Raw genomic sequence first — 27,817 nt, 5'->3', positions numbered from 1 at the left:
CTCGGAAGACCGGCAGTGAGGGGACCGGCGGGTACAGTAGCTCCGAAGACTGGCAGTGAGGGGCCCGGGGCAAATCGTCGACATGGCGGTGGCCGTGGCCACGGCGGCAGCCGTACCCGGAACAGAGCTGGGCCCCGCGGAAGAACTAGCCAAACTCGAGTATCTGTCTTTAGTGTCGAAGGTTTGCACTGAGCTGGACAATCACTTGGGGATCAACGACAAGGATCTGGGTGAGTCCGCGGAGGTCTCTGCGCCATCTGGGTTTGGGCTTGAGGGAAGGGGAAGGAGAAAGGGGATTGATGGACCGAGCGTGTGGGTCCGTGTGAGTCTGTCTCTTTGTCAGAGACTTGGCCCAGGCAACCTGCGGCAGTGGCCTCCTCTTGAGAGCCCTCCGGGCTGAGCTGATAGAAACCATTTCCCAGAGCTGTCGGTGAAACCTGGAGCGGCCATCTCTGTTTTTTTTTTTCAGCCACAGACAATTAAACAGCGTTAACAACAGCAATGATGATGATGTTCATGGCAGACACTTACTGGGTTCTCATTACATGCCAGATATTATGCTCAGTGTTTTACTTACATTATCTTATTTGGTTGTCATACCACTTTGTGAGATAGTATCTGTTTATAGTTTAAGAAAACAAGGCTCCAAGTAATTAAGTAACACCCCTCAAGATCACATATCAAATGTGAGCGAGCCTGGTCTGGAATCCAGGTCTTTTGTAGTCTGTGGCTTTAACTGTGCTCTTAACCATTCATGCTTATACTGTCTCTCAAGCACCAATGTCTAGTGTCTGTCAAACATGAGACGTCTTGGGACAAACTGTATACAGGGAGAACCCAAACTGAGAAAATGGAAAAGACTGGGGTCCTACAGCTTAAGGCCACAGGCAGGTGGAGTCCTTATGCAAGCAGAGGGATGGATGGGGTCGAGAGCATGAGTGGAGGGATTTTTTGACAGGTACAGGGATGCTTCATCCATTTTAACAGGAAGGAGGACAGAATATGGTTGTAGATGCAGATGGATTTAGGGACTGGTGGTAGGGAGATGAGGGAGAGAGTTCCAATGTGACTGTTCTGTTTTCTAAATGAAGATGAAGTCATCAATTGGAGGGATGGAAGGGAAGGGACACATGCATGACAAAGAGGGGTCAGGGAAGTTAGATGTGTGATCTTGGGTAAGATGTCATTTCTGTGAAGCTGTGTTTCCCATCTGTGAAATAGGTATGATACTGTGTTCTTCACAGGGTTAGTATATAGCACCTGTATATTTTAGTTCACTTTTCTCTTGCCTCCCATCAAGATGTACCTATCCTGTGTCATTTTTCCTCAGTGTTCTCTTTTAGATAATAGTGAGGTGATATTCTCGTCGATTTGCTATCTCTCTGGGTAATATGTTCCTTCATTCAGTAAACCTTTGTTGAGCTAGAGGCTTAGGAATACAGTAGAGAACAAGGTAGATTCTCTCAGTCAGTGCGCTTACATTGTTTCTCTCTCTCTGTCTTTTGAACTACAGTGTACTAATGCCTTAGCCTCTTTTAGAGGAAACAAAAAGTTATTGAGACCAAAACTGCCTCGCCCCCACCTTCGAGGGCCACTTGCAAGTCCAAGTTGTCAGGTGCAATAGATCTGAGGTTCCACCAACCCCTCCTTGGGTTTGATTAATTTACTAGAGTGGCTCACAGAACTCAGAGAAACATTTTACTAACTGGTTTATTATATTTATTTATTTATTTATGGCTGTGTTGGGTCTTTTGTTGCTGTGCGTGGGCTTTCTCTAGTTGTGGTGAGCGGGGGCTACTCTTGGTTGTGGTGTGCGCGCTTCTCACTGCGGTGGCTTCTGTTGTTGTAGAGCATGGGCTCTAGACGCGTGGGCTTCAGTAGTTGTGGGACAAGGGCTCAGTAGTTGTGGCTCGCAGGCTTCAGAGCACAGGCTCAGTAGTTGTGGCTCACGGGCTTAGTTGCTCCACAGCATGTGGGATCTTCCCGGACCAGGGATCGAACCCGTGTCCCCTGCATTGGCAGGCAGATTCTTATCCACTGCACCACCAGGGAAGTCCCTAACTGGTTTGTTATAAAAAGATATAACTCAGAAACAGCTAAAAAGAAGGTATGTGGCAAGGAGAGAGGAGCTTCCATGCTCTCTGAGTGCCCCACTCTCCCCGAATCTCTATGTGTTCACCATCCTGGAAGCTGTCCAAACCCTGTCCTTTTGGGTGTTTATAGAGCCCTCACCGTATAGGCACATTTGATTAAATCATTGGCCATTGATGACTGAACTCAATCTCCAGCCCCTCTCCACTCCCAGCCCTCTAATCTCCTGATTGGTTTCCCTGGCAACTAGCCCTCATCCTAGTTACCTAGGGGCTTTCCTAAGGTTATCTCAGGAACATTAAAAAAAGATAACTTACTCTCTGCACTTAGGAAATTCCAAGGGTTTTAGGAGCTCCATGCCAGGAATGGAGACCAAGTATGTATTTCTTCTTATAAATCACACTGTTAAACACAGAATTACAAAAACAGTAACATTAAAAATACTAATATTGGAAAAGTGTGATAAACAATATTGTTTTTTTTTTAAATTATATTCATTTTTTTGGGCTGCATTGGGTCTTTTGTTGCTGTGCATGGGCTTTCTTTAGTTGCGGGGAGCAGGGGCTACTCTTAGTTGTGTTGCGGGGGCTTCTCATTGTGGTGGCTTCTCTTGATGTGGAGCACAGGCTCTAGGCACGTGGGCTCCAGTAGTTGTGGCACACGGGCTTAGGTGCTCCGCGGCATGTGGGATCTTCCCAGACGAGGGCTCGAACCTGTGTCCCTTGCATCGGCAGGCAGATTCTTAGCCACTGCACCACCAGGGAAGTCCAACAATATTGTTTTGATGAAACTAAATTGCCAGAGTTGGTTTTAATAACAAAAAGGTATATATTTACTTCTTTTGTGTTTTATTTGTTGACTTGATTCTTTTGATTTTGACCTTGATGTATTATCATTTAAATTAGTCTCACTGGGGCTTCCCTGGTGGCGCAGTGATTGGGAGTCCGCCTGCCGATGCAGGGGACACGGGTTCATGCCCCCGACTGGGAGGATCCCACATGCCGCGGAGCGGCTGGGCCCGTGAGCCATGGCCGCTGAGCCTGCGCGTCCGGAGCCTGTGCTCCGCAACGGAAGAGGCCACAACAGTCAGAGGCCCGCGTATCGCAAAAAAAAAAAAAAAAAAAAAAAAAAAAAAAATTAGTCTCATTGTTTTTCCTGTTTTCAAAAATGAGCTTGTTTTTAATTACTGATCCAGTTTTTGGTACTTAATTTAATGATGTCCTCATATAATTCTGAAAATTAAAAAACAAAATCCTCATTAATGACGGCTACAGTATGAATATGCCGCTGGCTGCTTCAGGCTTGGCTCTTTTGAGCACTGTATGACTAGCACCATGTGACTTAGTTCTCCCTCCACATTTCTCTAAAGAATTTGGGCTCTGAAATCAGATTTCTGGATTCCAGTCCTGGCTCCACCAATTATTATTGGGTAAGTCACTGTCTCGAACCCTCAGCCTCCTCATCTGTAAAACAGAGACAATAATGGTACCTACCTATGAGGGTCGTTGTGAGAACCATGGGGATAACCCATGTGAAACACTTAGCATAGTACCTGGCATGTAGTAGATGTTTGAAAAGTCTTAACCACGGATGTTGTTATTAACTTGTTACTTAAAAAAAGCTGATGGCATCTGGCTTTCACTTAATGTCATAAAAAAGGTAAAGGCAAATTTCAGCATGGAAAAGGTATGGTGTTACTAGTTTATAAGTTAGCTATCCAGATCTTCCATGTTATTATTATTTTTGAAGGATTAACATCCAAATGAAGGGAATTTGCTGGCGGTCCAGTGGTTAGGACTCCATGCTTTCACTGCGGAGGATACAGGTTCAGTCCCTGGTCGGGGAACTAAGATCCTATAAGCAGAGTGGTGCGGCAAAAAAAAGAAAAAAAAAGAAATCCAAATGAAATCATTAAAATTTTCATGTGGAACTTACAGTGTGAGGCTTATTATCTCAGCCTATCATAATGCACTTTTCTCCCGAAAGTCTCGTAATTAATAAATAGTTCTAGGGCTTTCCTGGTCGTGCAGTCCCCGATGCAGGGGACACGGGTTCGTGCCCCGGTCCGGGAAGATCCCACATGGTGCAGAGCGGCTGGGCTCGTGAGCCATGGCCGCTGAGCCTGCGCGTCCGGAGCCTGTGCTCCGCAACTGGAGAGGCCACAACAGTGAGAGGCCTGCGTACCGCCAAAAAAATAAATAGTTCTAATATTAGAAATTTCAAACTGAAGCCGGTTTGTAGAGAAAAATCAGGGGGAGAGGGGCAAGTGAGTCTTTCACCGACTCTTATGTTGTACCATCCAGCAGCTGCCTGGCCCTCATATATAGATCAGGTGTGTCCTTTCAGAAACTGTAGAAAGCATCCTATTTGTGCGTGTGTCCATGTGTGCGTGCATGTACACATGCACATGGGCTCATGCTCTTGGACGTGGTTGCCTCTAGAATCTATATGGTGGAGTACATATCTAGCAGTTTCATGAAGAGAGTACAGTGATCTGGGACAAGGAGGTCTTCCTCCCTTAAATACACTCAAGGGCCTGATGAGCCATTTCTTTTTTTTACTTATGAAAATTAACTAGACTATACATGGCTAATCTTGGTAGTCTAAATTCTTTCTTTACCCTTATTGAATGGTGGTCGTCGGTTTTTATGACTGTTGGATAACCCAACTGGTTTATTTATTTATTTTTTGCGGTACGCGGGCCTCCCACCGCTGTGGCCTCTCCCGCAACGGAGCACAGGCTCCGGACACGCAGGCCCAGTGGCTGTGGCCCACAGGCCCAGCCACTCCGCAGCACGCGGGATCCTCCCGGACCGGGGCACGAACCCGCGTCCCCTGCATCGGCAGACGGACCCCCAACCACTGCGCCACCAGGGAAGCCCTGGTTTTGTTTTTAACATACTTGAAACTGATTTCTTGCTGAAGTCTCCATCCTTCTGGTTGTAATCCCTTTTCTCATTTGCAGCTGAATTTGTGATCAGTCTTGCTGAGAAAAATACCACCTTTGATACTTTTAAGGCTTCACTGGTCAAAAATGGTGCAGAATTCACGGTATGTGTATGTAGAGAACCCTGTTTTGTTTCAATGTCACTGTTGGATTTAAATTTTGATAGTACATGCCAATCAAGTAAGCCATTAAGTGTGATGTTTTCATGCCACTAAGCAGTGGTAATGTAACCGAATTACCTGTGACACCTTTCTAGGAAAATGGGGCAGGATTTCCATTATTAAGTCCTTATGGGTGTTTACATTCTTGTTCTGTGAATCAGGAAGTGAAAAGCAAGAGTCTAGGTTTGAGAGGTAGTTCTAAACCATGGGAAATAAAATGGTTGATGGGAACTAAATTACTTCCCCCCAAAGAGCCCTAAGTAATAGCTTTCTCTGAGGCTGTGTTACTAGGTTCGTGCCATATTAGGTTGACGCTGTATGCTTCATTTGTCCCAGTTAGCCAAATTCAGGTGCATAACCACCCTTTTCTAAAGGACACCCCTTTTCTTAGTGTTTTCAAGCACTGATCCAGGAGCTGACAATTTTTGTTGTTTCTTTTCAAAGGATTCTCTTATTAGTAACTTGCTGCGTCTCATACAAACCATGCGGCCTCCAGCGAAGCCTTCCACAAGCAAAGGTGAGCAGAGCTCCTAGCCAAGCTTCATCTCCAGAATAGTTTAGATTGTAAGCGTCCTGTGAATTACATTTATTTCCCTTGCAGCAGCTGCTGAGCAAGTAAATGTTCTAGTAAAATTTTCAAGTGACTTAAGACAAAATTAAAATGATAAGACATAACCAATCAAATGAATGCTGAATCATACTCCCCACTGCCACGCCAGGATAGTTTGTTAAGGGTTTTGTAATCAGTGTTTTTTTTTTTTTTTGAAAATTGAATTTCGTTTATAGTAATGTATGTGAGTAATATGTAGAAAAATGTTCTGTTTTTAGTTTGATGCAAATCTAATGTTGAAGTTCTCTTGTTAACCACTAAGAGTATTAAATATATCTTTTTTTTTTTTTAACCCCTTCATGCGCTTTAATGAAACAAGATCCAGTTGTTAAACCCAAAACTGAAAAAGAAAAGCTGAAGGAACTCTTTCCAGTCCTTTGCCAGCCAGACAACCCTTCAGTTCGGGTACTGTTATCATGAGAGCATGAGGATGAGGGTATCTGCTGTAACTGCATTTTCCCCCCTCCTCACCCCTTTTCTTTGTCTCATTAGTTATTAATTTTAAGTTTGTCTACACTGTAACATATTTTTCAAAGTGAAAGTGGTCACTCCCTGAGCACATACTGTTGTATAGAATAGTGTTAAAGGGTTCAGAGAACCATATTTTAGGGAAATGGGATTGGGAATTATGGAAAGCAGTGATTGGGGATCTGGAACAAGTATGAAACAACTTAAGGTTCTGGAACAGATGCCTGATGTGCGAAATTAGATTTTGACATCTAATTTTAGATGTCATTTAATTTTTCTGACATTTAATTTTTCTAATTTTAGAAAAAAATTTTGACATCTGTTTTCTGTTTATAATCCTCATTTTCATGCTTTCACGGGAGGAGTGATATCTAATTGCCTTCCATAGGCTTGTATTAAGGACAAGGGGGATTTGCCAAGTGTAGAAATGATTTCCAGGAACCTTTGCTCATACCTTCTTCCTCTCTCTCAAATTGTGTTGGAAATCTCTGTCCTCTCTGCTTCTTTACATAAGTGATCAGAAATGTAGGGGGTGTTAGATTTGTAGAGGTACCTGAAGTACAGATTCTTGAGTGACTTTTCTTGTCCCCTCTTCTCCTAACTTGGCTGCCTCTGCCCCTGTAGACCATGCTGGATGAGGATGATGTGAAAGTCGCTGTGGATGTCCTGAAAGAACTGGAGGCCTTGATGCCCAGCGCAGCAGGCCAGGAGAAGCACAGAGATGCTGAGCACCGGTTTGTCCCTAGCGTCCTGTCCTTTGGAAGTTTAGGATATGGTGATAGTTGAATTCTGGACCAGCCAAGCAAAATTTTGGGCAAGTTTACAGAATCTAGACTGGCCACGTACCGTACTATTGCATCTATTTTCATTGCGCCCTGTCGAGAATGTTTATGCAGTACATGCTGAGGTGTTCAGAAGATAGAAATCCAGGTTGAAAGAGGATGAATATGTTTGTGGCCTCCTTTATTGGCCTGCAGGGATGTCATAGTTATTGAAACTCTGGTTCAGTTCAGCATTTAGTGAGTACCTGCCATGTACATGGCACTGTGCTGGGTGCTTGGGAAGGCAGAGATGGAATTGGGCTGGTTTCTTTTTCAGACAGGTATTTGTTGATTTGTTAGGGACAAGACAAAGAAGAAGAAGCGGAGCCGAGAGCGAGACCGCGAGCGAGACCGAGACCGCAATAGAGACCATAAGCGGAGACACCGGTCCCGCTCTCGATCACGTTCCCGGACCCGGGAGAGGAATAAGGGGAAGTCTAGATATCAGTCCAGGAGCAGAAGTCAGAGTCCCCCCAGAGACCGGAAAGACCGAGACAAGTATGGGGAGAGGAATCTGGACAGATGGCGGGATAAGCACGTGGACCGCCCTCCCCCAGAAGAGCCCGCCATCGGGGACGTTTACAACGGCAAAGTTACCAGCATCATGCAGTTTGGATGCTTTGTGCAGCTGGAGGGACTAAGGTAATGGCCGGTACTCTTCTTTCACACCACTGAAGGACAGAATTTCTTTTATCACGGGATTTTCACATTCTAAAAAATTACTGTATCAGATTGTTAGAAGTTGGCTTTTTATTTGAAATGTCATAGAGCCATTTATTCCTTCCTCTGCCTTCGGGAGATCTGCCCTTTTGCTGGTTGAGACAGATGAGAATTTGTTGCCCCCTGGCCCCCAACTTTTTCTCTGGGAGGGTGGTAATCCTATTTTATTGTTTGGCCACCTTCTTGGAACTTTCCTCTTGAGTTTAAGACCATTTCCCTTTGTTCATTTCCAACAAGGGTGGAAATCGGTTGGGGAAAAAGTATTTTAGGCATGTTCCAGACGTGTGTGACTCTCCCTTAGGAAGCGGTGGGAAGGCCTGGTGCACATCTCTGAGCTCCGCCGGGAAGGCCGTGTGGCCAATGTGGCTGATGTGGTGAGCAAAGGCCAGAGGGTCAAGGTCAAAGTGCTGTCCTTCACTGGGACCAAGACCAGCTTGAGCATGAAGGTAGGTGAGATATCCAGCCGGTTTCCACAGCTGATGGCCAGGGAAACATAAGAGGGCGGCAGGTAGGCTCTGTCCCTTGTTTTTGTGCCTTAGGATGTGGATCAAGAGACTGGAGAAGATCTAAACCCAAATCGACGACGGAATCTTGTCGGGGAGACCAACGAGGAGACCTCTATGAGGAATCCGGATAGACCCACCCACCTCTCCCTTGTCAGTGCCCCTGAAGTAGAGGATGACTCGCTGGAGCGCAAGCGCCTTACCCGCATTTCTGACCCGGAGAAGTGGGAGATCAAGCAGGTTGGGGCCATTTGCTCTTACGGCCACGTAGTCATTCAGCAGGTAGCATGGTGTTTAGGAGTGCGGGCCCTGGAGCATGATGGCTTGGGTGACTTTAGGCCACTTGCTAGCTTGTGATCCTGAGCCGGGTTACACTACCTTTTTGTGCCTCCACGCCCCTATCTGTAAAACAGGGCCAGTGGTGACATTGTGGGCATTAAACGAGTTAGTAGAAGTGAAGCTCTTAGGTTAGTGCCTTCCTGTGTTATGTGTTATATAAATGTTCATTCTTGTTTTCATCATTAGTCAGTAAACATAAAAACGCTGTTGGCCAGGCCACTGTGCAGATGCTAGGGCTATGAGGACCTATCATGCTTCCTACCCTTGAGGATCTCTCCTCCAGGGGAGGAGATAGATTGAAACAGATAACTGGGAAGACTTACATATTACATAGTGAGGGGTGCGCAGAATGCTGTGGAGTCAAGGGAGGGAGCAGGTAACACCCTGGGGACGAGACCGTTGAGCTGTGCTTTTGGGGGCGTGTTGTCGTGCCCCCCTAGGGATGGGATATACGGTGTTCAAGGCCCTGCAGTCCTGGATCAGCAGAGGAAAAAACCTTGGTTTCCTACATGAAATCTCTGTATTAACTCTCCTACCAAAGAAGAGTTTTGATCTAGCAGGTGACAAATGCTTCCTTTTATCCTTTGGCTAGATGATTGCTGCCAATGTCCTTTCCAAAGAGGAGTTTCCAGACTTTGATGAAGAGACCGGCATTCTCCCTAAAGTGGATGATGAAGAAGGTAACCAGCCACTTAGATGGAGCAGGATGATGGGTTGGGAGGACAGTTGGCAAGTTGAGCCGTGGATAGGGTTTATTTGTAGTTTAACCCAGTGCTTAAACTCATTTGTTCCTTGGGTCTCACCACTCATCTCTCAAAGGAAAAGGGTCTCCTTACGATGGAAGCAAAAAGCTTCATTTTTCTGATAAATATGTATATATTGTTACACTTGTTGCTTATAATCAGTTTTTAGGATATAAAAAGTCATAATTGTATTTTGCGGAGTGAATTTGATCTCACATTTTTAGTAATTGTTCTGTAAACCCTGGATCCGCCTAGATTACCTCTGAGTTGCCCTGGAATAATTTTTGACTTAGCCCATAGGCAATTTTTTAAAATGGTGAAATAAATTCCTTAATAAAGTGTATATAGTTTATATAACAATAACAAATGAACATCTGTGTATATAGTTATATAGTTTATATAACAATAACAAATGATCATCTGTGTACCTACCACCCAGTTAAGTAGAACTTTACCTACCAATACCTTTGAAACCCATACATGCCGCTCTCTGATTAGATCTTCCTCCTTCCTCCTTTGGGCAACCACCATTCTAAATTTTGCGTTAATTATTTCCTATTTTCCTTTAGCGTTTTACTATCTACTGTATATCTATCCCTAAACATTGTATTGTTCAGTTTGTCTGTTTTTGAACTTTTTTTTTTTTGAGTCACCATCATTCTTTCCATATTTATCTATGTTGATTTTTAAAAATTTATTTATTTATTTTTGGCCGTGTTGGGTCTTTGTTGCTGCGCACGGGCTTTCTCTAATTGTGGCAAGTGGGGGCTACTCTTTGTTGCAGTGCGCAGGCTTCTCATTGCGGTGGCTTCTCTTGTTGTGGAGCATGGGCTCTAGGCGCGTGGGCTTCAGTAGTTGTGGCATGCGGGCTCAGTAGTTGTGACTCGCGGGTTCTAGAGCACAGGCTCAGTAGTTGTGGCACACAGGCTTAGTTGCTCCGTGGCATGTGGGATCTTCCTGGACCAGGGCTTGAACCTGTGTCCCCTGCATTGGCTGGTGGATTCTTAACCACTGTGCCACCAGGGAAGTCCCTCTATGTTGATTTTTATAGTTATTTTTCACTCGTTTTCATTGCTGTAGACTTTTTCTGTATATAAATTTACCATTATTTACTCATTTTACTTTTTGATGAGCATATAGGCTGTCTTCTCAGTTTTTTTGTTTACCTTTATGAATAGTTCTATTATGAAGTTCTTGTGTTTGTCTCTTAATTCACATATGTAAGACCGTCTCTTTTTCCTAAACATGTAGGAGGAGAATTTCTGGGTGGTAGGAAATGTGTGTATTCAACTTTACCAGGGAGTCCACATTGTTTTCTAAAGTTTTTGTACCAGTTTACACTTCTACCATAAGTGTAAGTGAGTTTCTGTTGCTCCACGTCCTTGTCAGCATTTGGTATTGTCCATTTGTCCAACTAAAATTTTTTTCCCTAATCTATTGTGGGTTAGGAGTTATTCCATATGAAGTTGGATGGCAAATGCCTTAGTGCCATTTAGAGTGTCAGACAGCGTTTTTCCACAGGCTTAACTTCTTTTGAAGAAAGCTCTGATCAGTTCTTGGGTCCACAGGCTTAACTTCTTTTGAAGAAAGCTCTGATCAGTTCTTGGGCTGGGGCGCAAATGCCCTAGAAATGGCTGGTGGAGGGGGAAACAGACACCTGCATTACAGTTTTGACCTTGGGAGCTATCTTTGATAAAGATTGCTGATGCTTGTGGAAATGTATTGTTTTGGTGAAAACCATCAGTCATTTCTCTCTTTTTCTTTGGCTAATTCTTCTTTTGGGGGACTTTTAGATGAGGACCTTGAGATTGAACTGGTTGAGGAAGAGCCTCCATTCCTGAGAGGGCACACCAAGCAAAGCATGGACATGAGCCCTATCAAAATTGTTAAGGTGAGAAACACTGAGACTAACCTGGATGTGTCAAGTGAACTTCTTTTCCTAAAGCGGCAATTCAGTTTTTCAGAGCAGGTTACTAGATCTGAGTAAGCAGAATTCAGGCTACGGGAGGTAGTAGTGACTGTTGGTCGGGGTCCAGAATATTTTTGTTTTAGAGGAAGATTGACTTGGCTTTGTTGTTTTTGCCTTTTAAATTCTTATACTCTCATTTTAGTGTGTTTTGGGAGGAAGCAGAGGTAACTATGAGTGCTGGATCTACCATCACTGCCTTTGCCCAGGCTTTAGGGCTTGAGTCATTACCTTGCAGATTCAAGGGCAATTTTGAAGGGTTCACTTGAGCAATTGGGCCCCCCAGTAGAAAGCTTGTGACGCGCAGTGTGAGGAGAAGAATTCACTGAATAATTATGATAAAATTTTAGGTTTGGAAAAGGGTATCTTAAAGATCTCCCAGCCCAGCTGATGCTTGTAATCCGCCCATGTATCCTTCTTCAGTGTTCCTCCCACGTGGTCTTCTCATGTCTGCTTGACAATGTGGTGAATTCACCAGCCCTTGAGGAGACCCATTCCATCCCCAGGTGGATCTGATCAGTAGTTCTTCTTTAGGTAGACCTGAATATGTTTTATTGAGGCATCTCATTGGTCTCAATTTTAGTTCTCAGGACCATACAGAAGAATTCTTATGTTTCTTACATGTCCATTCTCTTGGGGTTCCATCTTCAAGCCCCAAATCCCTAATTTCTTCAGTGATTTATCATTGTCCTTGTTCATTTTCTCTGAATATAGTACAGTTTATCCATTTCTTTCATGCAGTCTGGTGTGTTAATATGAACTTTCTTCTGGGTGGGCCTCTTTTCAGATTTGAGTGGCTTAACATCTGAATTTTATTTCCTGGTTATTTAATGCATGCTGAGACCCCATTCTGATGTTGCTTTGTCCTCTGTTGCACTAGAACCCGGATGGTTCCCTCTCCCAAGCAGCAATGATGCAGAGTGCCCTCGCCAAAGAAAGGCGGGAACTCAAGCAGGCCCAGCGGGAAGCAGAGATGGATTCTATTCCCATGGGACTCAACAAACATTGGGTTGATCCTCTACCTGATGGTAGGACTCCGGGAGGGGACTGTGGACTTTCCAAAAAAAAAAAATCTGAACTTTCACATACACAGGGCGAAGGCACTGCCAGTACGTGACTAAAGATTTAGCCTTGGCTTTGGTGATTTAGCTTTTCCCTTCAGTTAGAGCACGTTTTTGGTTTGTTTTGTTTTTTAAATGTTTTCGTAACCGTGGTCAAATCATTAGACTGGCTGTTTTCTTCTGAGTAACTTAAACATTTTTATTCCAAAGATAATACAGCTTTGAAACTTCTCTTTTCATATAAATCTTTGTGTAGTAAATATTAACTGACTGCTGGATACAGTCATAACAAATACTTACTGTTTGTGTCAGGTACCTGGGTATACAACTGTGAAGGAAGCAGACATGATCCCTGCTCTCTGAGGCTCACATTTTAGTGGGGAAAATGGATATTAACCAAATACTACCAAATTACTGACCAAATCACGATGAGTGCTACATAGATAAGAAGTACAGGTAGTATAGTTGGCTATGGTGGGTCATTTCCCTGGGAAGGTGGAGACCCGAAGGATAAATAGGACTTAGTCTGTCAAAGGGGCTGGCATGGGGATTGGGGAGTATGTTCCAGGCTGAGGAATAGCCTGTGCTGAGGCTGTGATGTGGGAAGGAAGACCTGTGTAGCTGGAATAGAGAGAATGATGGGCAGAGAGGTGGGGGGTGAGTTGTGGCTGCCAGGAATTTGGAGATGGCATTAGGAATTAGGGCTCAATCCTAAAGTTCACGGGGAAATGGTGCAAAGTTCTACGCAGGGAAGTGGCAAGATCAGAGTTGCATTTCCAAAGGATTATTGAGGGTGCCCTACAAAATGGATTGGATGGGGCAAGAGTAGACACATGCGGTGAATTAGGAGGCTTTTATAGTAGTTCAGGGGAGCGAGATGGTGGCTTCAAGACAGAGATAGCAGAGAGGAGGGATGTACTGGAGAAACGTGATTTGTTGAGTGTGGGGGGAGAGGGCAGTGAGGTAGCATGAGGATGATACTAAGTCGCCTGTTTTCCTTTGCAGCGGAAGGCAGGCAGATTGCTGCCAACATGAGGGGTATCGGGATGATGCCCAATGACATTCCCGAGTGGAAGAAGCATGCCTTTGGGGGCAACAAAGCTTCTTATGGAAAAAAGACCCAGATGTCAATCATTGAACAGAGAGAGAGCCTGCCCATCTACAAACTGAAGGAGCAGCTGGTCCAGGTGAGAAGCCCTTTATGATGTGTTGGTGGGGAAGTCAGGGTGTTTTCTAAAAAGAGGATGACATGTTTTAATTGAAATTAGCACGTTTGAAGTGGCTTTTCCGAAGGTGATAGGAAAAAAACATTTCCAAGTACTTAAGAAATATGTATATATTAGTCTACACATTTTTTTTTCCTATGAGGAAATAAATCTGTTTGAACTAGGGATCCCTAGAGCAAGTGGACAGAGTCTTGTGTTGCACAGACAAATAGCTCTGGACAATAAGAATAACGGGGATGCTTGACTTGACATTGAGGCAAATCTTTGCTTCAGATACTTATTTCCATTTTCTGGAGATCTGATTTAAGACCACTAAACCTTCCTGAGGCAACTGAGTTTACTAGTTTCCAGGGAATCCTTTCAATGACATCTTATACATATACAATGAAGTACAAATATATATGAAAACACAGATATTATATGTTTTATATGAGCTGTATGTGTTTCTAAATGACACTGCTCTGTATTTAGCTTTTTCCCCTTAGTGATATAGCTCAGCATTGTTCCCTTTTTTTTTAAGGTGCTTTGTTATGTGGATGTGCTCTGGCTCATTTAACTAGTCCTGTGTTAATAGACATGTATAGGTTGATGGATGTCCTTTGCTGTTATAAACAGTATAGAAATCAGGTGACTTTAGGGGGTAAAGTGACTTTATAGATTTGGGAATGGCAGTAGAAAGGAACATTGTATTTAACTTTTTTATTTACTACTGAATTCTTTAACCATGTTTGTGTAACACTTAAAAAATACATGTACGTGTATAAAGTATTAGGTCTATCTGGATAGTTATGCTTTTGGCATCATCTTTGTGGTTTTATGAACTTAAGGAAACCAACAAATTAAAAAAAATTTGAGTCAGTTAAAAAGAGAATTCTCATAAAGTTTAAAATTTGTCATACATGCGATTAAAATAAGAAAGAGCATTGCTCATAGAAAATCACTGTTAGCATTTGTTTCTATGCGTCACTAAAAATAATTTAAGCTCTGATTGTCATCTTCCGTGTGTATACTACTGTTTCCCCTTCTTCTCCTTTAGTGTTAGAGCATAATCAGTTGCTTTACTCCAAAATGTGCGGCAGATTTTAATGCCCGTGTTTATGTTTGGCTGTCTTCAGGCTGTCCATGACAATCAGATTCTGATTGTCATCGGAGAGACAGGGTCTGGGAAGACAACGCAGATCACCCAGTACCTGGCAGAGGCGGGCTACACTTCCAGGGGCAAGATTGGGTGTACCCAGCCCAGAAGAGTTGCGGCCATGTCAGTGGCCAAAAGAGTGTCAGAGGAGTTTGGTTGTTGCTTAGGCCAAGAGGTAAGTGGTTGGCGAAGCTATGCTGAAAATGCCTGAAGAAAGTGTAAAGGCCCAGATCTCTGTCTCTAAAATGGGAGCAGTTCTACCTTTTTTCAGGTTTCTCCTGAGAGAGAGGGTTCTCATGGTCATCACTGATCTGTTCAGGATCAAGTCCAAGGCAGATTTTACTTTGAGGAAGTCATTGTACATCTTGGTCAAATTCTGTCTGTTAAGATTATGGGTAATAGCCTGGGCTAAAATCTTGCCTGGAGATTGCAAAAAGGAGAGGTTTGTGTCTTAAGGTTTTCAGCTTCTGTTCTGCTTTAGGTGGGCTACACCATTCGATTTGAGGACTGCACCAGCCCCGAAACAGTTATCAAGTACATGACGGACGGGATGTTGCTCCGAGAGTGCCTGATTGACCCCGACCTCACTCAGTATGCGATCATCATGTTGGACGAGGCGCATGAGAGAACAATTCACACTGATGTGCTCTTTGGATTGTTGAAAAAGGTAACTAGGTGCTCTTTGGTGACCCTTATTCTACCTGTTGGGAACTGAATTCTGGGAATTGGATTTGAGTACCTGTGCCTCTTTGGGCAGTCCTTTTTCGTCAGCTACGTTGCATTTCCCTTTAGACGGTTCAGAAACGGCAGGACATGAAGCTGATTGTCACCTCAGCCACCTTGGATGCGGTGAAGTTTTCTCAGTACTTCTATGAGGCTCCCATCTTCACCATCCCAGGTCGAACATACCCAGTAGAAATATTGTATACAAAGGAACCTGAAACCGATTATCTGGATGCCAGCTTGATCACTGTCATGCAGATCCATTTAACAGAGCCACCAGGTAGGGGGAAAGAGCATTTTTTCCTCTTACACCAAGTCCTAATGTAGGTTTTTGTTCTTTTTTTAAAATAAATTTATTTATTTATTTTTGGCTGTGTTCGGTCTTCGTTTCTGTGCGAGGGCTTTCTCCATTTGCGGAGAGCGAGGGCCTTTCTTCATCGCGGTGTGCGGACCTCTCACTGTCGCAGCCTCTCTTGTTGCGGAGCACAGGCTCCAGATGCGCAGGCTCAGTAGTTGTGGCTCACGGGCCTAGTTGCTCCACGGCATGTGGGATCTTCCCAGACCAGGGCTCGAACCCGTGTCCCCTGCATTAGCAGGCAGATTCTCAACCACTGCGCCACCAGGGAATCGCTAATGTAGGTATTTTTGCTCATCTTTTAAAAAATGCCTTTTAGGGACTTACCTGGCAGTCCAGTGGTTAGGACTCCATGTTTCCACTGCCGGGGGCCCGGGTTCAATCCTTAGTCGAGGAACTCAGATCCTGGAAGCCTTGTGATACGGCCAAAACAAACAAAAACAAAAAAACCATCTGTAGTTTAGATGTTTAAAAAAATGCCTTTTAAATATTGGTCTGTCTGTAAGTCTCAGGCTTGCATGTTTGAAATGGTGGTGATGGAAATATAAATAATGGTGTGCAGGGTTTAAATGCATCTATTTAAATATAGATACAAATTTTTAAAAATTTGAAAAACCAAAAACAAACAAATGAATAAACATGGATAGATGAAAACCTCTTGATTTGTTAGAGGTCAGAATATGAGTGTGTTTTCCATTGTTTGGAGTTCGGTGAATGTCACTGTGGCCTTTGTATAGGGCACACACACAGAAAGTCAATGCTTCTGTTTTCCTCTTAGGTGATATCCTGGTCTTCCTGACTGGTCAGGAAGAGATCGATACTGCTTGTGAGATCCTGTATGAAAGAATGAAGTCCCTGGGACCTGATGTTCCAGAGTTGATTATCCTTCCAGTGTACTCTGCTCTTCCCAGTGAGATGCAGACCCGAATCTTCGACCCAGCTCCACCTGGTAGCAGAAAGGTAACACAGGCTCTTGTGCTCTGAAACCATGTGCTGTATGCAGCTGGCCCTAACGGGGATTGCTTAAGGTGTATGTGAGTCCTGTTTATTATGTCTTAGAAAGTGGTCCAACCAGTTTGTTAAGGAATGGGGGTCTTGTATGTGATCCTGCTCTTCTTCCTCTCTTTTCCTTCATTCGACAGATATATTTTGGAGCATCTACCAGGCTTTGGGGTAGACACCAGGGCTGCAGTCTGAGGACAGGCTTCTGTCTGCTGTGGGACATCCACCGGTAGACAGGCCTTTAACATATAGTGTGAACGTGCTGCTGGTGTGCTGGATGCCCAGTGGGGGAGCACCCAACCCAGTGTTCTTACAGGAAGTGAGGATCTAAGCTAGTCCTGAAGAACACGTGGATGTTCATCTAGACGAGAAGGGCAGGAGAACATGCATTCTGAGTAGACAGAACAGGCTGTGATAGCCGAGGGGTGAGAGAGTGTGGCCATTTCAGGGAGCTGTGTAGTTCCAGCAGCTGGAATTGACTGTGAGTGTGTGTATTGAGGCAGTGGGAAAGGGGACAGATGGATTTTAAAATACTAGTTTTACTGAGGTATAATTTACATACCATACAATTGTCCCTTTAAAGCATACAATTCAGTACACTTTAGTATGATCACAGAATTTTTTTAGTATATTCACAGAATTATGCAGCCATTAATTACCATTATTAATCATTAATCAATCACCATTTATCACTACTGTTAATTTTTAGGACAATTTCATCACCCCTCAAAGAAACCCTGCACGCTTTAGCAATCATCCCCCATCCACCCCTCTGCTCAGCCCCTGGGAACCACTAATCCACTTTCTGTCTCTGGATTCACCTATTCTGGACATTTCATCATTTCATATAAATGGCATCACATAATATGTGGTCCTTGCGGACTAGCTTCTTTTACTTGTAGCATGTATAAACACTTCATTTCTTTTTATTGCTGAATAATATTCTGTTGCAGAACAGAGTACCACATTTTGCTTATTCATTCCTCAGTTGATGGACATTTGGATTGTTTCCACATTTTAGCTATTATGAATAATGCTGGTATGAACATTTGTTTACAAGTCTTTGTGTGGACATGTGTTTTCATTTCTCTTGAGTATATACCTAGGAAGGGAAGACAGATGGATTTTCTTTTTTAATTGAAATGTAGTTCATGTACAACATTATGTTAGTTTCAGGGGCACTACAAAGTGATTTGACATTTGCATATATTATGAAATGACCACCACAATGAATCTAGTAACCATCTGGAAGACAGAAGGATTTGAATAACATTAAAGAGTTAGAACGGTGAAGACATAGTGGATGCCTGGAGGTTTAGGGAAGGGCAGAGGGGAGAAGTCAGGAATGACTACCAGTTTCTGGCTTGGGCAGCTGGATAGAAGATGATGCTGAGAAGGGAAACGAGGAGGAGCAGGTTTGGTGGGAAGACAGTGATTCCTCCTTTGTTCTGTTCCTGGTGATGACACTTCTCTCCGGGAGGGCTTCTGCCGCTCTCTGGCAGGTAGAAGCGTTTCAGGGCCGGTAAGATGCTGGCATGGGGTGAGATGTTTTGGTGCCTCCTAACGATGATTTTTCTGAGCATTTGTGTTTTATTATCTGAACCTCTGGGTGGAAGAACAGTGGCAGTGCCAAGCTGAGACCAGTAATCTTCTAGATCGCATATATTGCTGCATACACACAAACTGTGAAATTCCTCTGCCGCCTTATAGTTCATTTCATGATCAGAAAAAAAATCTCCCTCTTGTTCCACATACACAAACAGCCCATTTTGTAGTCCAGATGTCCCCGTGGGGGAAGAAAAATCGTCATTTTGCACTGGCACATGTGATGCCAGGAAATCTCTGCCTTCCCAGTGTGCTAGAAAATTAAAATTGTAGTAATCAACATTGGATCTAGAAAATGAGATATGTAACCATTTGCACCAAATGAAATTGGCTTTGATTGGCCACTGCTTTTTCCTACTCCAGTTCTCTCAGGTACCACTCCCTCCCCAACCTAACCCTTAAGATGAAGGCATCTCCCCTTCTGCCCATTTGAGGCCAAACTGAGGTTAAGTGCTCTCTAATCATCTAGAGAGAGGGAGAGCCACACAATCCCTTTGGGAAGGTGTCTGAGTTCAGAAGTCTCCTCTCACACCTCTGGGCTGAGCCTGGGCAGCTCAATCCAGCTGTGTCCTTCTTGCGTGCAGGTCGTGATTGCCACCAACATTGCAGAGACGTCACTGACTATTGACGGCATTTACTATGTGGTGGACCCTGGATTCGTGAAGCAGAAAGTTTACAATTCTAAGACCGGGATCGACCAGCTCGTGGTAACTCCTATTTCTCAGGTATGGCAGCTTCTACTGGCAGCTTTTCTGAAAATCCTGGTTAGGGCTTTTCTGAAATTTTTTATGGTTTTGTATTTTGAATTTTATTGTTTTAAGATGCTGGCTGCTTTCTTGAGATAAGGGAGATTTTGTGTTGTTTGTTTTTAATCTCCAGAATTGTGTGTCAACATTAAAAAGCCCCATAAAACTGGAACTTAAAAAAAAAAAAGAAATTGAATCCTAGCACCCTAGATGATCTAATATAAGTGGTAAGAACATATATTTTAAAGTATTGCACTTAGCCACAGATATCTGAGATAGTAATAATTCATGAGACGATAATATGTTTCTTTGGTAATTATGGAATAATTTCCTACCTAAATTATATTTAAAAATGAATAGCCTGATCATCCCTTTTGAAGGCAGTTTGGCCACAATGTATCCGAAAGGTAAAAGTTCATTTCTTTAACCTAACAGTTCTGCTTCTAGAAGTATATCTGAAAGTTAGAAATGATTGAACACATATCCAAAGGTAATGGAAAAGGATGTTCACTGAAGCATTGTTTATATTGGAGGTAACCTGGAAAAATTCTAAATGAGCTCCAAAAGGGAAGTAGTTTAATAAAATATGGGAAATTCATTCCATAGAATGTTATGTGACATTAACATGGTGGTGTGTATCTATATTTAATGGCATAAGCATATAACTCTGGTATATCGTTTGAAAAAAGTGAGCTACAAGATAGCATGAGTAGTATAATCCAGTTTGTGTTTAAAAATGTGTGTGCTTGCGCACAGTGTATGTAAACGTGCCTGCAACTGAAAGCATGTTGGCGAAATGTTAGCAGCGTTATTTCTTGGTGGTGCTGCTGGTTACTGTGCTGATGGGTAAAGCACATTTTCTTCCCTGTACTTTTATATGTTGTCTTTTTTTTTTAAATTTTTTGTATAGGGGTATAGTTTTACAATGTTGTGTTAGTTTCTGCTGTACAACAAAGTGAAGAAGAGGTTCTTATTAGTTATCTATTTTATATATATTATATGTATTGTCTTAATATTCTGTAAGAGGTATGTATTACTTTCATAATTTATAATACCATAAGGCTGTTTTCATTTTGAAACTTTAGTAATAATAGCTAAGACTTGCAGGGTACTTCCTAAGTGCCAGGCACTGTCCCAGCTACTTTCACATACATGAACTCATTATATTCTCAGTTGATCCTTTGTTGTAGATGTTATTATTATCCTCATTTCACAAATGAGACTGACAACCAGTGGGGTTATGTGACTTGCCTGTTACACAGCTGGTGGAGCCAGGATTTAAACCAGGGCAGTCTGGCCCCAGCATGTGTACTCTGTACAGTTCTCTTGGGGGTGATACGTGCAACTCGCAGTGATGGAGAAATTATTTATTATTATCTGCTCTCCCTGATTTGGAGAGACACCTGTAGAATGCTGTGGAATCTGCCACGGTGTGTGATTGCCGCCTGCCTTTGAGTGGGTAGTGACCTTTCATAATCCGTCCTTTGGTTTGGAGCCGGCAGAGGAATTTCTAAATCCTGATACTATTTATAAGACAGATGGTTTTGTCAGAAAACAGCCCTCTTCAGATTGCTGTTCACTGTTTCCTAGCAACCTAGGGCTAACTGACATTTTTTTTTTTTAATTTCAAAAATTAGCGCCCTTCTCCCATAAGTTCAGAAATAATATTACATTATTTTGGAAGTTACCCATAGTCCTACTACCACCAATCACTGTCATCATTTTGATGTTTTTCTTGCCCATCTTTTTTCATGTTTGTTTCAGGTTGCAATTCTAGTAGTGTAGTAAGTATGCGGTTTTTAATTATTTAATTTTCCTGATTATCAAGGTGATATATGTTCATTGTTGGATATTTGATAAAGAAAATAGAACTCATCTACAAGCCTACCATTAGAATTAGCCACAGTTAACATTTTAAGGTATTTTTTTCCTAGGTTTTTACTTCTGGTAGTTTGTATATTTGCATTAAGATTAAAAAATAAATAAAATTAGTATTACATTGTTTGGCAACTTGCTTTTTCACCTCTGTGAGTGAACATTTCCTCCTGTCATTGAGCATCTCAAACCGAATTTTTAAAACAGCTGCAGACTCATTCACTGGTATGATTAACATTATATTTATTCAGTTCACTTACATTTGGTCATCACTGTGGAGGGTGGGTTTTGTCACTTTGTGTTATGCTTTCTCATTTATGATGTGCCACACTATTTTGTGTTTTTCTTAATATTTTATTTTATTTTTAATTTTTTGCCTGTGTTGGGTCTTCGTTGCCGCACGCGGGCTTTCTCTGGTTGCAGCGAGCGGGGGCTACTCTTCGTTGCAGAGCACAGGCTCTAGGCGCGTGGACTCAGTAGTTGTGGCGCTCGGGCTTAGTTGCTCCGCGGCATGTGGGCTCTTCCCAGACCAGGGATCGAACCCATGTCCCCTGCATTGGCAGGTGGATTCTTAACCACTGCGCCACCAAGGAAGCCCCTGCCACACTATTTTGAAGGTATATTTCTGTGATCTTTACCATATTTCTTCTATTCACTTGCTTGTATTTGGCCTCACTTGAACAAACTTTCCTGAAATGCTGAGTGTTGGAGAGGGGATGATAAGAGTGTTGGTAGGTAGTCTTGGGAATGACCCTAAAGGAAGTGAAGTAAACCCCATTTTAGGTTTTGCCTGTCGCTGAGTGCCCCTCTTTTAACAGATTGCCTGGGTAAAGCTGTTAAGCAGTGTTTAACAGATGTGTTATTTTTATATGCCCACTTGTCTAGGCTCAGGCAAAGCAACGCGCTGGCAGAGCTGGGAGGACAGGCCCAGGAAAGTGTTACAGGCTGTACACAGAACGTGCCTACCGAGATGAAATGCTGACCACCAACGTGCCGGAAATCCAGAGAACCAACTTAGCAAGCACAGTGCTCTCACTCAAGGTAGAAATCACTGTCTTGTTAGAATGCTTTGGTAGAACAGTCCAATCCTATGGCCTTAGTAAATGAATCTCAGTTTTATGAACCTTGTTAAATACTCCAGTAACCTCATGGAACCAGTCCCTTTGAGTGGAATGCAAACGGCTGTGATAACAGCCTCTCTGCTGCGGGGCTGGGGCTAAATTGGCATGTGTGCTGTGACATTTTTTTCTTGCCATCGTAACCAGCAGGGTATTTGGTTATAAAAGGTTTTAGTTGGGAGCATTTTCAAACAGGATATTAGGAAAAGTCGAATCAGTGCCAAACTGTGGACAAACTCACTTCCCTCAACCCTTTAACTTTCAGATCCAATTCTGTTCTTTTAGAACAGAAGCAAAACCCCCAATCCAAAAAGGGGAACTGTTAGTACAGATTTCAGCCTGGCCCCCTGGGGACTTGGTTTTCATTCTGAATCATTGCTCTTCCTCTCTCAGTCCCCTGTGAGGACCTTCATTGTCTTTTGGCAGGGGGAGCTGCATGAGTAATTTCCTAGATGATGGCACCCCCGCCCCCTACCCCACCCCCCCACACTGATGCTGTGCTGGAGCCCTGGCACTTTGCTGATGCAGAGTGCTCTGTTGTAATTTATTATTCATTCCCTGTAAGAGAGGCTAAAACAGAGCTTCAGAAAAAAAAAAAACCTGCTCCAGTCTCTGGAGTGAGAACAGAGAGGCATCTGTGGCTCAAACTTCTGCTCCGAGCTGTGTGTCCTTGGCAAATTTATGTGCTCGGCCTTCTGCCCTCTATTCTCTCAAAAGCGGGGGCTGTTAATAGTCTCTCCTGTGAACATAAAGGAGATAATGCAGGTAAAGGCACTGGGCACAGTGCTTACTGATTGCTAACATAATTCCTTGTAGTTCTTATACAATAAGAATTTATTGAACACCCGCTGTGTTTATGGTCACCATCACTTTATGGGAAAGAAACAGAAAGCGTAGGTCCTGCCACATCTCCCTTTACACACACTTGGATAGTGCCTCATTCACTTGTTGCTCTTAGTCATCAAATTTGGTAACAAATGTATCGAATACCCACTCTGTGCCAGGCAGATTGCAGGTGGTTTTGTGTCCACGTGTCTCACCATTGTGAACTCTGAGAGCAGGGACCATGTCTTAGTCGCCTTTTTATCCCTGCCACCTAACATGGTACAAGGCACTTCCTAGGTGCACAGGAGAAATTGTGTATGCAAGAGACAGGGCAAGCTGGTTGTTGTCTTTTTTTTCTAATTATGATAAAATACACGATACATTATCACCGTAATCTTTTTAAAGTGTCCCGTTCGGTGGCATTAAGTACATTTACAGTGTTGTGCAGCCATCACCACCGTCCATCTCCAGAACTTTTTGATCATCCCAAATTGAAACTCTGTACCCGTTTAACTAAACTATCCCTTTTCCCCTCCCTTTGGCCCCTGGTAACTATTATTCTACTTTCTGTGTCCATGAATCTGCCTATTCTAGGTACCTCAGATAAATGGAATCATAAAATATTTGCCCTTTTGATCTGGCTTATTTTACTTAGTATGGTGTTTTCAAGGTTCATCATGTTGTAGCATGTGTTAAAATTTCATCTTTAAAGGTGAATAATATTCCATTGTGTGTATATACAGTGTTTTGTTTATGCATTCATCTATTGACGGACATTTGGCTGGTTTCTACCTTTTAGCTGTTGTGAAAAATGCTGCTGTGAACTCAACGTACAAGTGTTTGTCTGAGTCCCTGCTTTCAGTTCTTTTGGGTATATATCTAGAAGTGGAGTTCCTGGATCATGTCGTAATTCTCTGTTTAAGTTGTTGGTGAATCACCAAGTTGTTTTCCTCAGCAGCTGCACCATTTTACATTCCCACCAGCAACATATGAGGACTCCTATTTCTCCATATCTGCCAACACTTGTTATTTTCTTTCTTTTTTTTTTCTTTCTTAAATTATAGCTATAGCCATCCTAGTGGGTATGAAGTGGTATCTCATTGTGGTTTTGATTTGCATTTCCCTAATTACTAGTTATATTGAGCATCTTTTCATGTGCTTGTTGGCCATTTTTATATCTTCTTTGGAGAAATGTCTACCTTTGCCCATTTTTAAATTTTTATCTTTTTGTCGTTAAGCTGTACATACTCTCATTCTGAGAGAGTGTTTTTTAAAGTTTCCCGAGAAAGTATATGCTTTCTATCAGTCTTGAGTTTTGTGTGGCGCATTCCTGGAGATTCCTGCTGATCCTGCTAGTGGCTTCCTAATTGCAGTCGAAGATATAAGAGAGAAGGTGACAAGTAGTCTCCCTCCATATTAACACTAGTGAGGCTGACCTTCCCATCACACACATTCTTCTCTTCTGTTCTAGGCCATGGGCATCAATGACCTGCTGTCCTTTGACTTTATGGATGCCCCGCCAATGGAAACCTTGATCACAGCCATGGAGCAGCTATACACATTGGGGGCCCTGGACGACGAGGGCCTACTTACTCGCCTGGGCCGCAGGGTAGGGGACAGAACCTAACTTCTGGTGCTTTGGGGAAGGTTCCCTGGCTAACCTTCCATACTCTGTTCTGTTTAAAAGATTAAACTCTGAGGCCCTGGATAAGCTTTGAGTAGAATTCTACATGCCTGTTTTTAACCTGGATTTTCCGCTATCACTTAAAACTCTTTCTTCATTACAGAAAAAGAAATTCTGTTCAGTTAATCTTACCTCATGATATATTATTGAGTTTAGCCTTAATTTGAAAAGATGTCTGCAAAATTCCCACCTATCCCAACGGTAGTTATATTCTTGGTCACATACATTTTGTTGGGTTTATTTGGGAAATTAAAAATAAAAAAGTCTTCTGATAGAGCCAGGCATCCCACACCATAGTGCTTAGGTAAACCTCCTGTGGTCTGTTACCCACTCTGACCAGTGTTTTTACACTAGCAACCCCAGATGGGTCTTCCCCAGGGATGCAATTGTAGTTTCTTCTTCTCCCTCTAGATGGCAGAGTTCCCCCTGGAGCCAATGCTGTGCAAAATGCTGATCATGTCTGTGCATCTAGGCTGCAGTGAGGAAATGCTGACCATTGTGTCCATGCTGTCTGTGCAGAACGTCTTCTACAGGCCCAAGGTAGGGAGTTCAGGCCCACATTCAGATAGGGGTCAGGTGAAGTTGGGTGAAATCAGCCTGTTGCCACCACAGTGCTTAATGTGGACACTTGATGGGGCCGCAGAGAGCTCCCCAGCACTGCTGGATGTTCAGTTAGTAGCTGTGGGGTGGAAAATGATCCTCTCCGCACTGCTTGCAGGATAAACAAGCCCTTGCAGATCAGAAGAAGGCCAAATTCCACCAGACCGAAGGGGACCACCTCACCCTGCTGGCCGTGTACAACTCCTGGAAGAACAATAAGTTCTCCAACCCATGGTGCTATGAGAACTTTATCCAGGCTCGTTCTCTGCGCCGGGCCCAGGACATTCGCAAGCAGATGTTGGGCATAATGGACAGGTAACACCCGGTGACTTCTCATGTTCAAGTTGAACCTCCTTGAATGCCGTGTCTGTTTGTCTCTGTACGAACCTGTGAAGCTGTAGGCACCTGTCCTCTTGCTCCTCACATAACTCTTTTCCTCCAGCTTTTCCGTCTTTGTTGTACTCCTCCCCAGGTGAGGATGTGGCTGAGAATCACTTCAGAAAGTTCCTAAGAGGGAGATGATATGTTAGTTGTTGACAATGCTCTTTGTTTACAAGCGTCTGCAACATTATTAGTTGGCTTGAATTACAACCTAAGCAAAGTGTCTGGCTCTTGTGGCCTCCATCTTGCCCGCTGTGTAGAGCTGCCCCTGGAAGGGCTGGAAGCAGGGTCCTGGTGCCAACTCTGGGGACCCCAAGAAGGATGTGTTGGGTACCATCATTCCAGAAGATAGAACCTCTGAAAGCAGAATAGTCTCACACCTTTGTCCTCTCTTGATTTATTCTCCTGCTAGACACAAGCTGGATGTGGTCTCCTGTGGTAAGTCCACAGTCCGAGTGCAGAAGGCCATCTGCAGTGGATTCTTCCGGAACGCTGCCAAGAAAGACCCACAGGAGGGTTACCGGACACTGATCGACCAGCAGGTGGTCTACATCCATCCTTCCAGTGCTCTCTTCAACAGACAGCCCGAATGGTAGGTGGGCAGAGAGAACTTGTGGATCTACTGGCCTTTTGTGTTTGTATCCTCACCCACCCCCAGCACTTCCTATTCTAGAGAAGCAGGAGCCTGCATTAGACACAATATCAGGCCTTTTAATTTATTATTTATTTATTTATTTTTAGTTTTATTTTTTTGGCCGCACTGTGCGGCACGTGGGATCTTAGTTCCCTGACCAGGGATTGAACCCGCACCCCCTGCAGTGGAAGCACAGAGTCTTAACCGCTGGACCACCAGCGAAGTCCCGAGGCCCTTTTTAGAGAAAATCTTGGGGGTAAGAGCTAGGAAGGATCTTAGAGATTATCTAGTGAGGTGGTTAAAAAAATTTTTTTATTTTTCAAGTAGTATTTTAAAAAAAATTGGAATCTTACCCACCCTAACATAAAACCAATTAAAAACCACGGTGCCACCATGGTGGTAGAAGAGGGCTGGAGATGTAGAGCCTTGCCTGCTTGGCTTTCCCCATCCCCTTGTGGCAGCCTCTGAGGTCCTCGTCAGGGCCCTAGAGTTCTATGGATACAGCCCAGAAAACCACCCATTTCACAGAGCAGGAATCCGAGGTCCAGAGAAGGGATGTGATTGGCTCCGTGTCATTTAAATCGTTGGAACTGGCAGTTCTCTGTGGTTAGAGGTGTGCAGGCTCCTCAGTATTGGGGTGTGGCTGTCATAAACAGTCTCCTCAGGGCTCAGGCAGGAGAGGTAAGAGGGTCAAATGCAAGCTCAGCTGAGGCCCACCAGGGACCAGGGTGCCGTGGAGCCAGGCCTGTATCGGAGGCTTGAGCCCTGTCTCTGTACCCCGCTCAGGGTGGTGTACCACGAGCTGGTGCTGACCACAAAGGAGTACATGCGTGAGGTCACCACCATTGACCCCCGGTGGCTCGTGGAGTTTGCTCCAGCCTTCTTCAAGGTCTCTGACCCGACCAAGCTAAGCAAGCAGAAGAAGCAGCAACGACTTGAACCCTTGTACAACCGCTATGAGGAGCCCAACGCCTGGAGAATATCCCGAGCCTTCCGGCGGCGCTGAGAGGCGAGTCTGTCTGTCTCTTCTGCAGCAGTGGGCCAGGGCTTGGCCTCGCTCTTACTGATGACAAGCTCATCCTGAGGATACAGCTGTCCAGTGACTATCTTAACTGGGCATTTCCTAAACTTGTCTCTCATTTCTTCCCTGGTGGTAAAATAGAAACAGGGATTTACGCCTGGTTTGATCAGAGCCTCCAAGCCCCACCACCCCAAGGCGCTCAGCCAGGGCTCACAGCCAGCATGGGGGCACACTGCATCATCTCCAAGACGGGAAACTTCTGCAGCCCTCGGATGGGAAAGGGGAGTCATGAGCACCTGGTACCTGGACTCAGTGAGGGCCCTGATGCCCTAGCTGGTACTCTGGAGGAGGGAGCCACAGAGCTCGCTGAAAGTGTTGGCCCTGCTTCCTGCCCCTGTCCAGCCCCTGTACTTTTGCTTAACCTCCTGCAAATATTTATTTTCTTAAGGAAACAAAA

General features: G+C 43.8%; 1 protein-coding gene across 1 annotated transcript; it reads left to right on the top strand.

The window, feature by feature from the left end:
• On the top strand, positions 1 to 27,817 carry DHX8 (DEAH-box helicase 8). Its single transcript, XM_065897178.1, has 23 exons — positions 1 to 230; positions 5,057 to 5,142; positions 5,644 to 5,716; positions 6,129 to 6,214; positions 6,902 to 7,011; positions 7,399 to 7,740; positions 8,120 to 8,264; positions 8,358 to 8,561; positions 9,253 to 9,340; positions 11,197 to 11,294; positions 12,250 to 12,397; positions 13,436 to 13,617; positions 14,772 to 14,966; positions 15,273 to 15,458; positions 15,584 to 15,794; positions 16,648 to 16,829; positions 19,061 to 19,201; positions 21,983 to 22,138; positions 24,512 to 24,649; positions 25,136 to 25,264; positions 25,443 to 25,639; positions 26,118 to 26,297; positions 27,126 to 27,817. The coding sequence occupies exons 1-23, from the start codon at positions 83 to 85 to the stop codon at positions 27,343 to 27,345; spliced, it is 3,645 nt and encodes a 1,214-aa protein (XP_065753250.1). The 5' UTR covers positions 1 to 82; the 3' UTR covers positions 27,346 to 27,817.

Source organism: Phocoena phocoena, chromosome 19 (genome assembly GCF_963924675.1).
Source record: "Phocoena phocoena chromosome 19, mPhoPho1.1, whole genome shotgun sequence".
Lineage (NCBI taxonomy): Eukaryota > Metazoa > Chordata > Mammalia > Artiodactyla > Phocoenidae > Phocoena > Phocoena phocoena.
The sequence above is the reverse complement of the archived record's forward strand: the minus strand, read 5'-3'. Positions and strand labels throughout refer to the sequence as shown.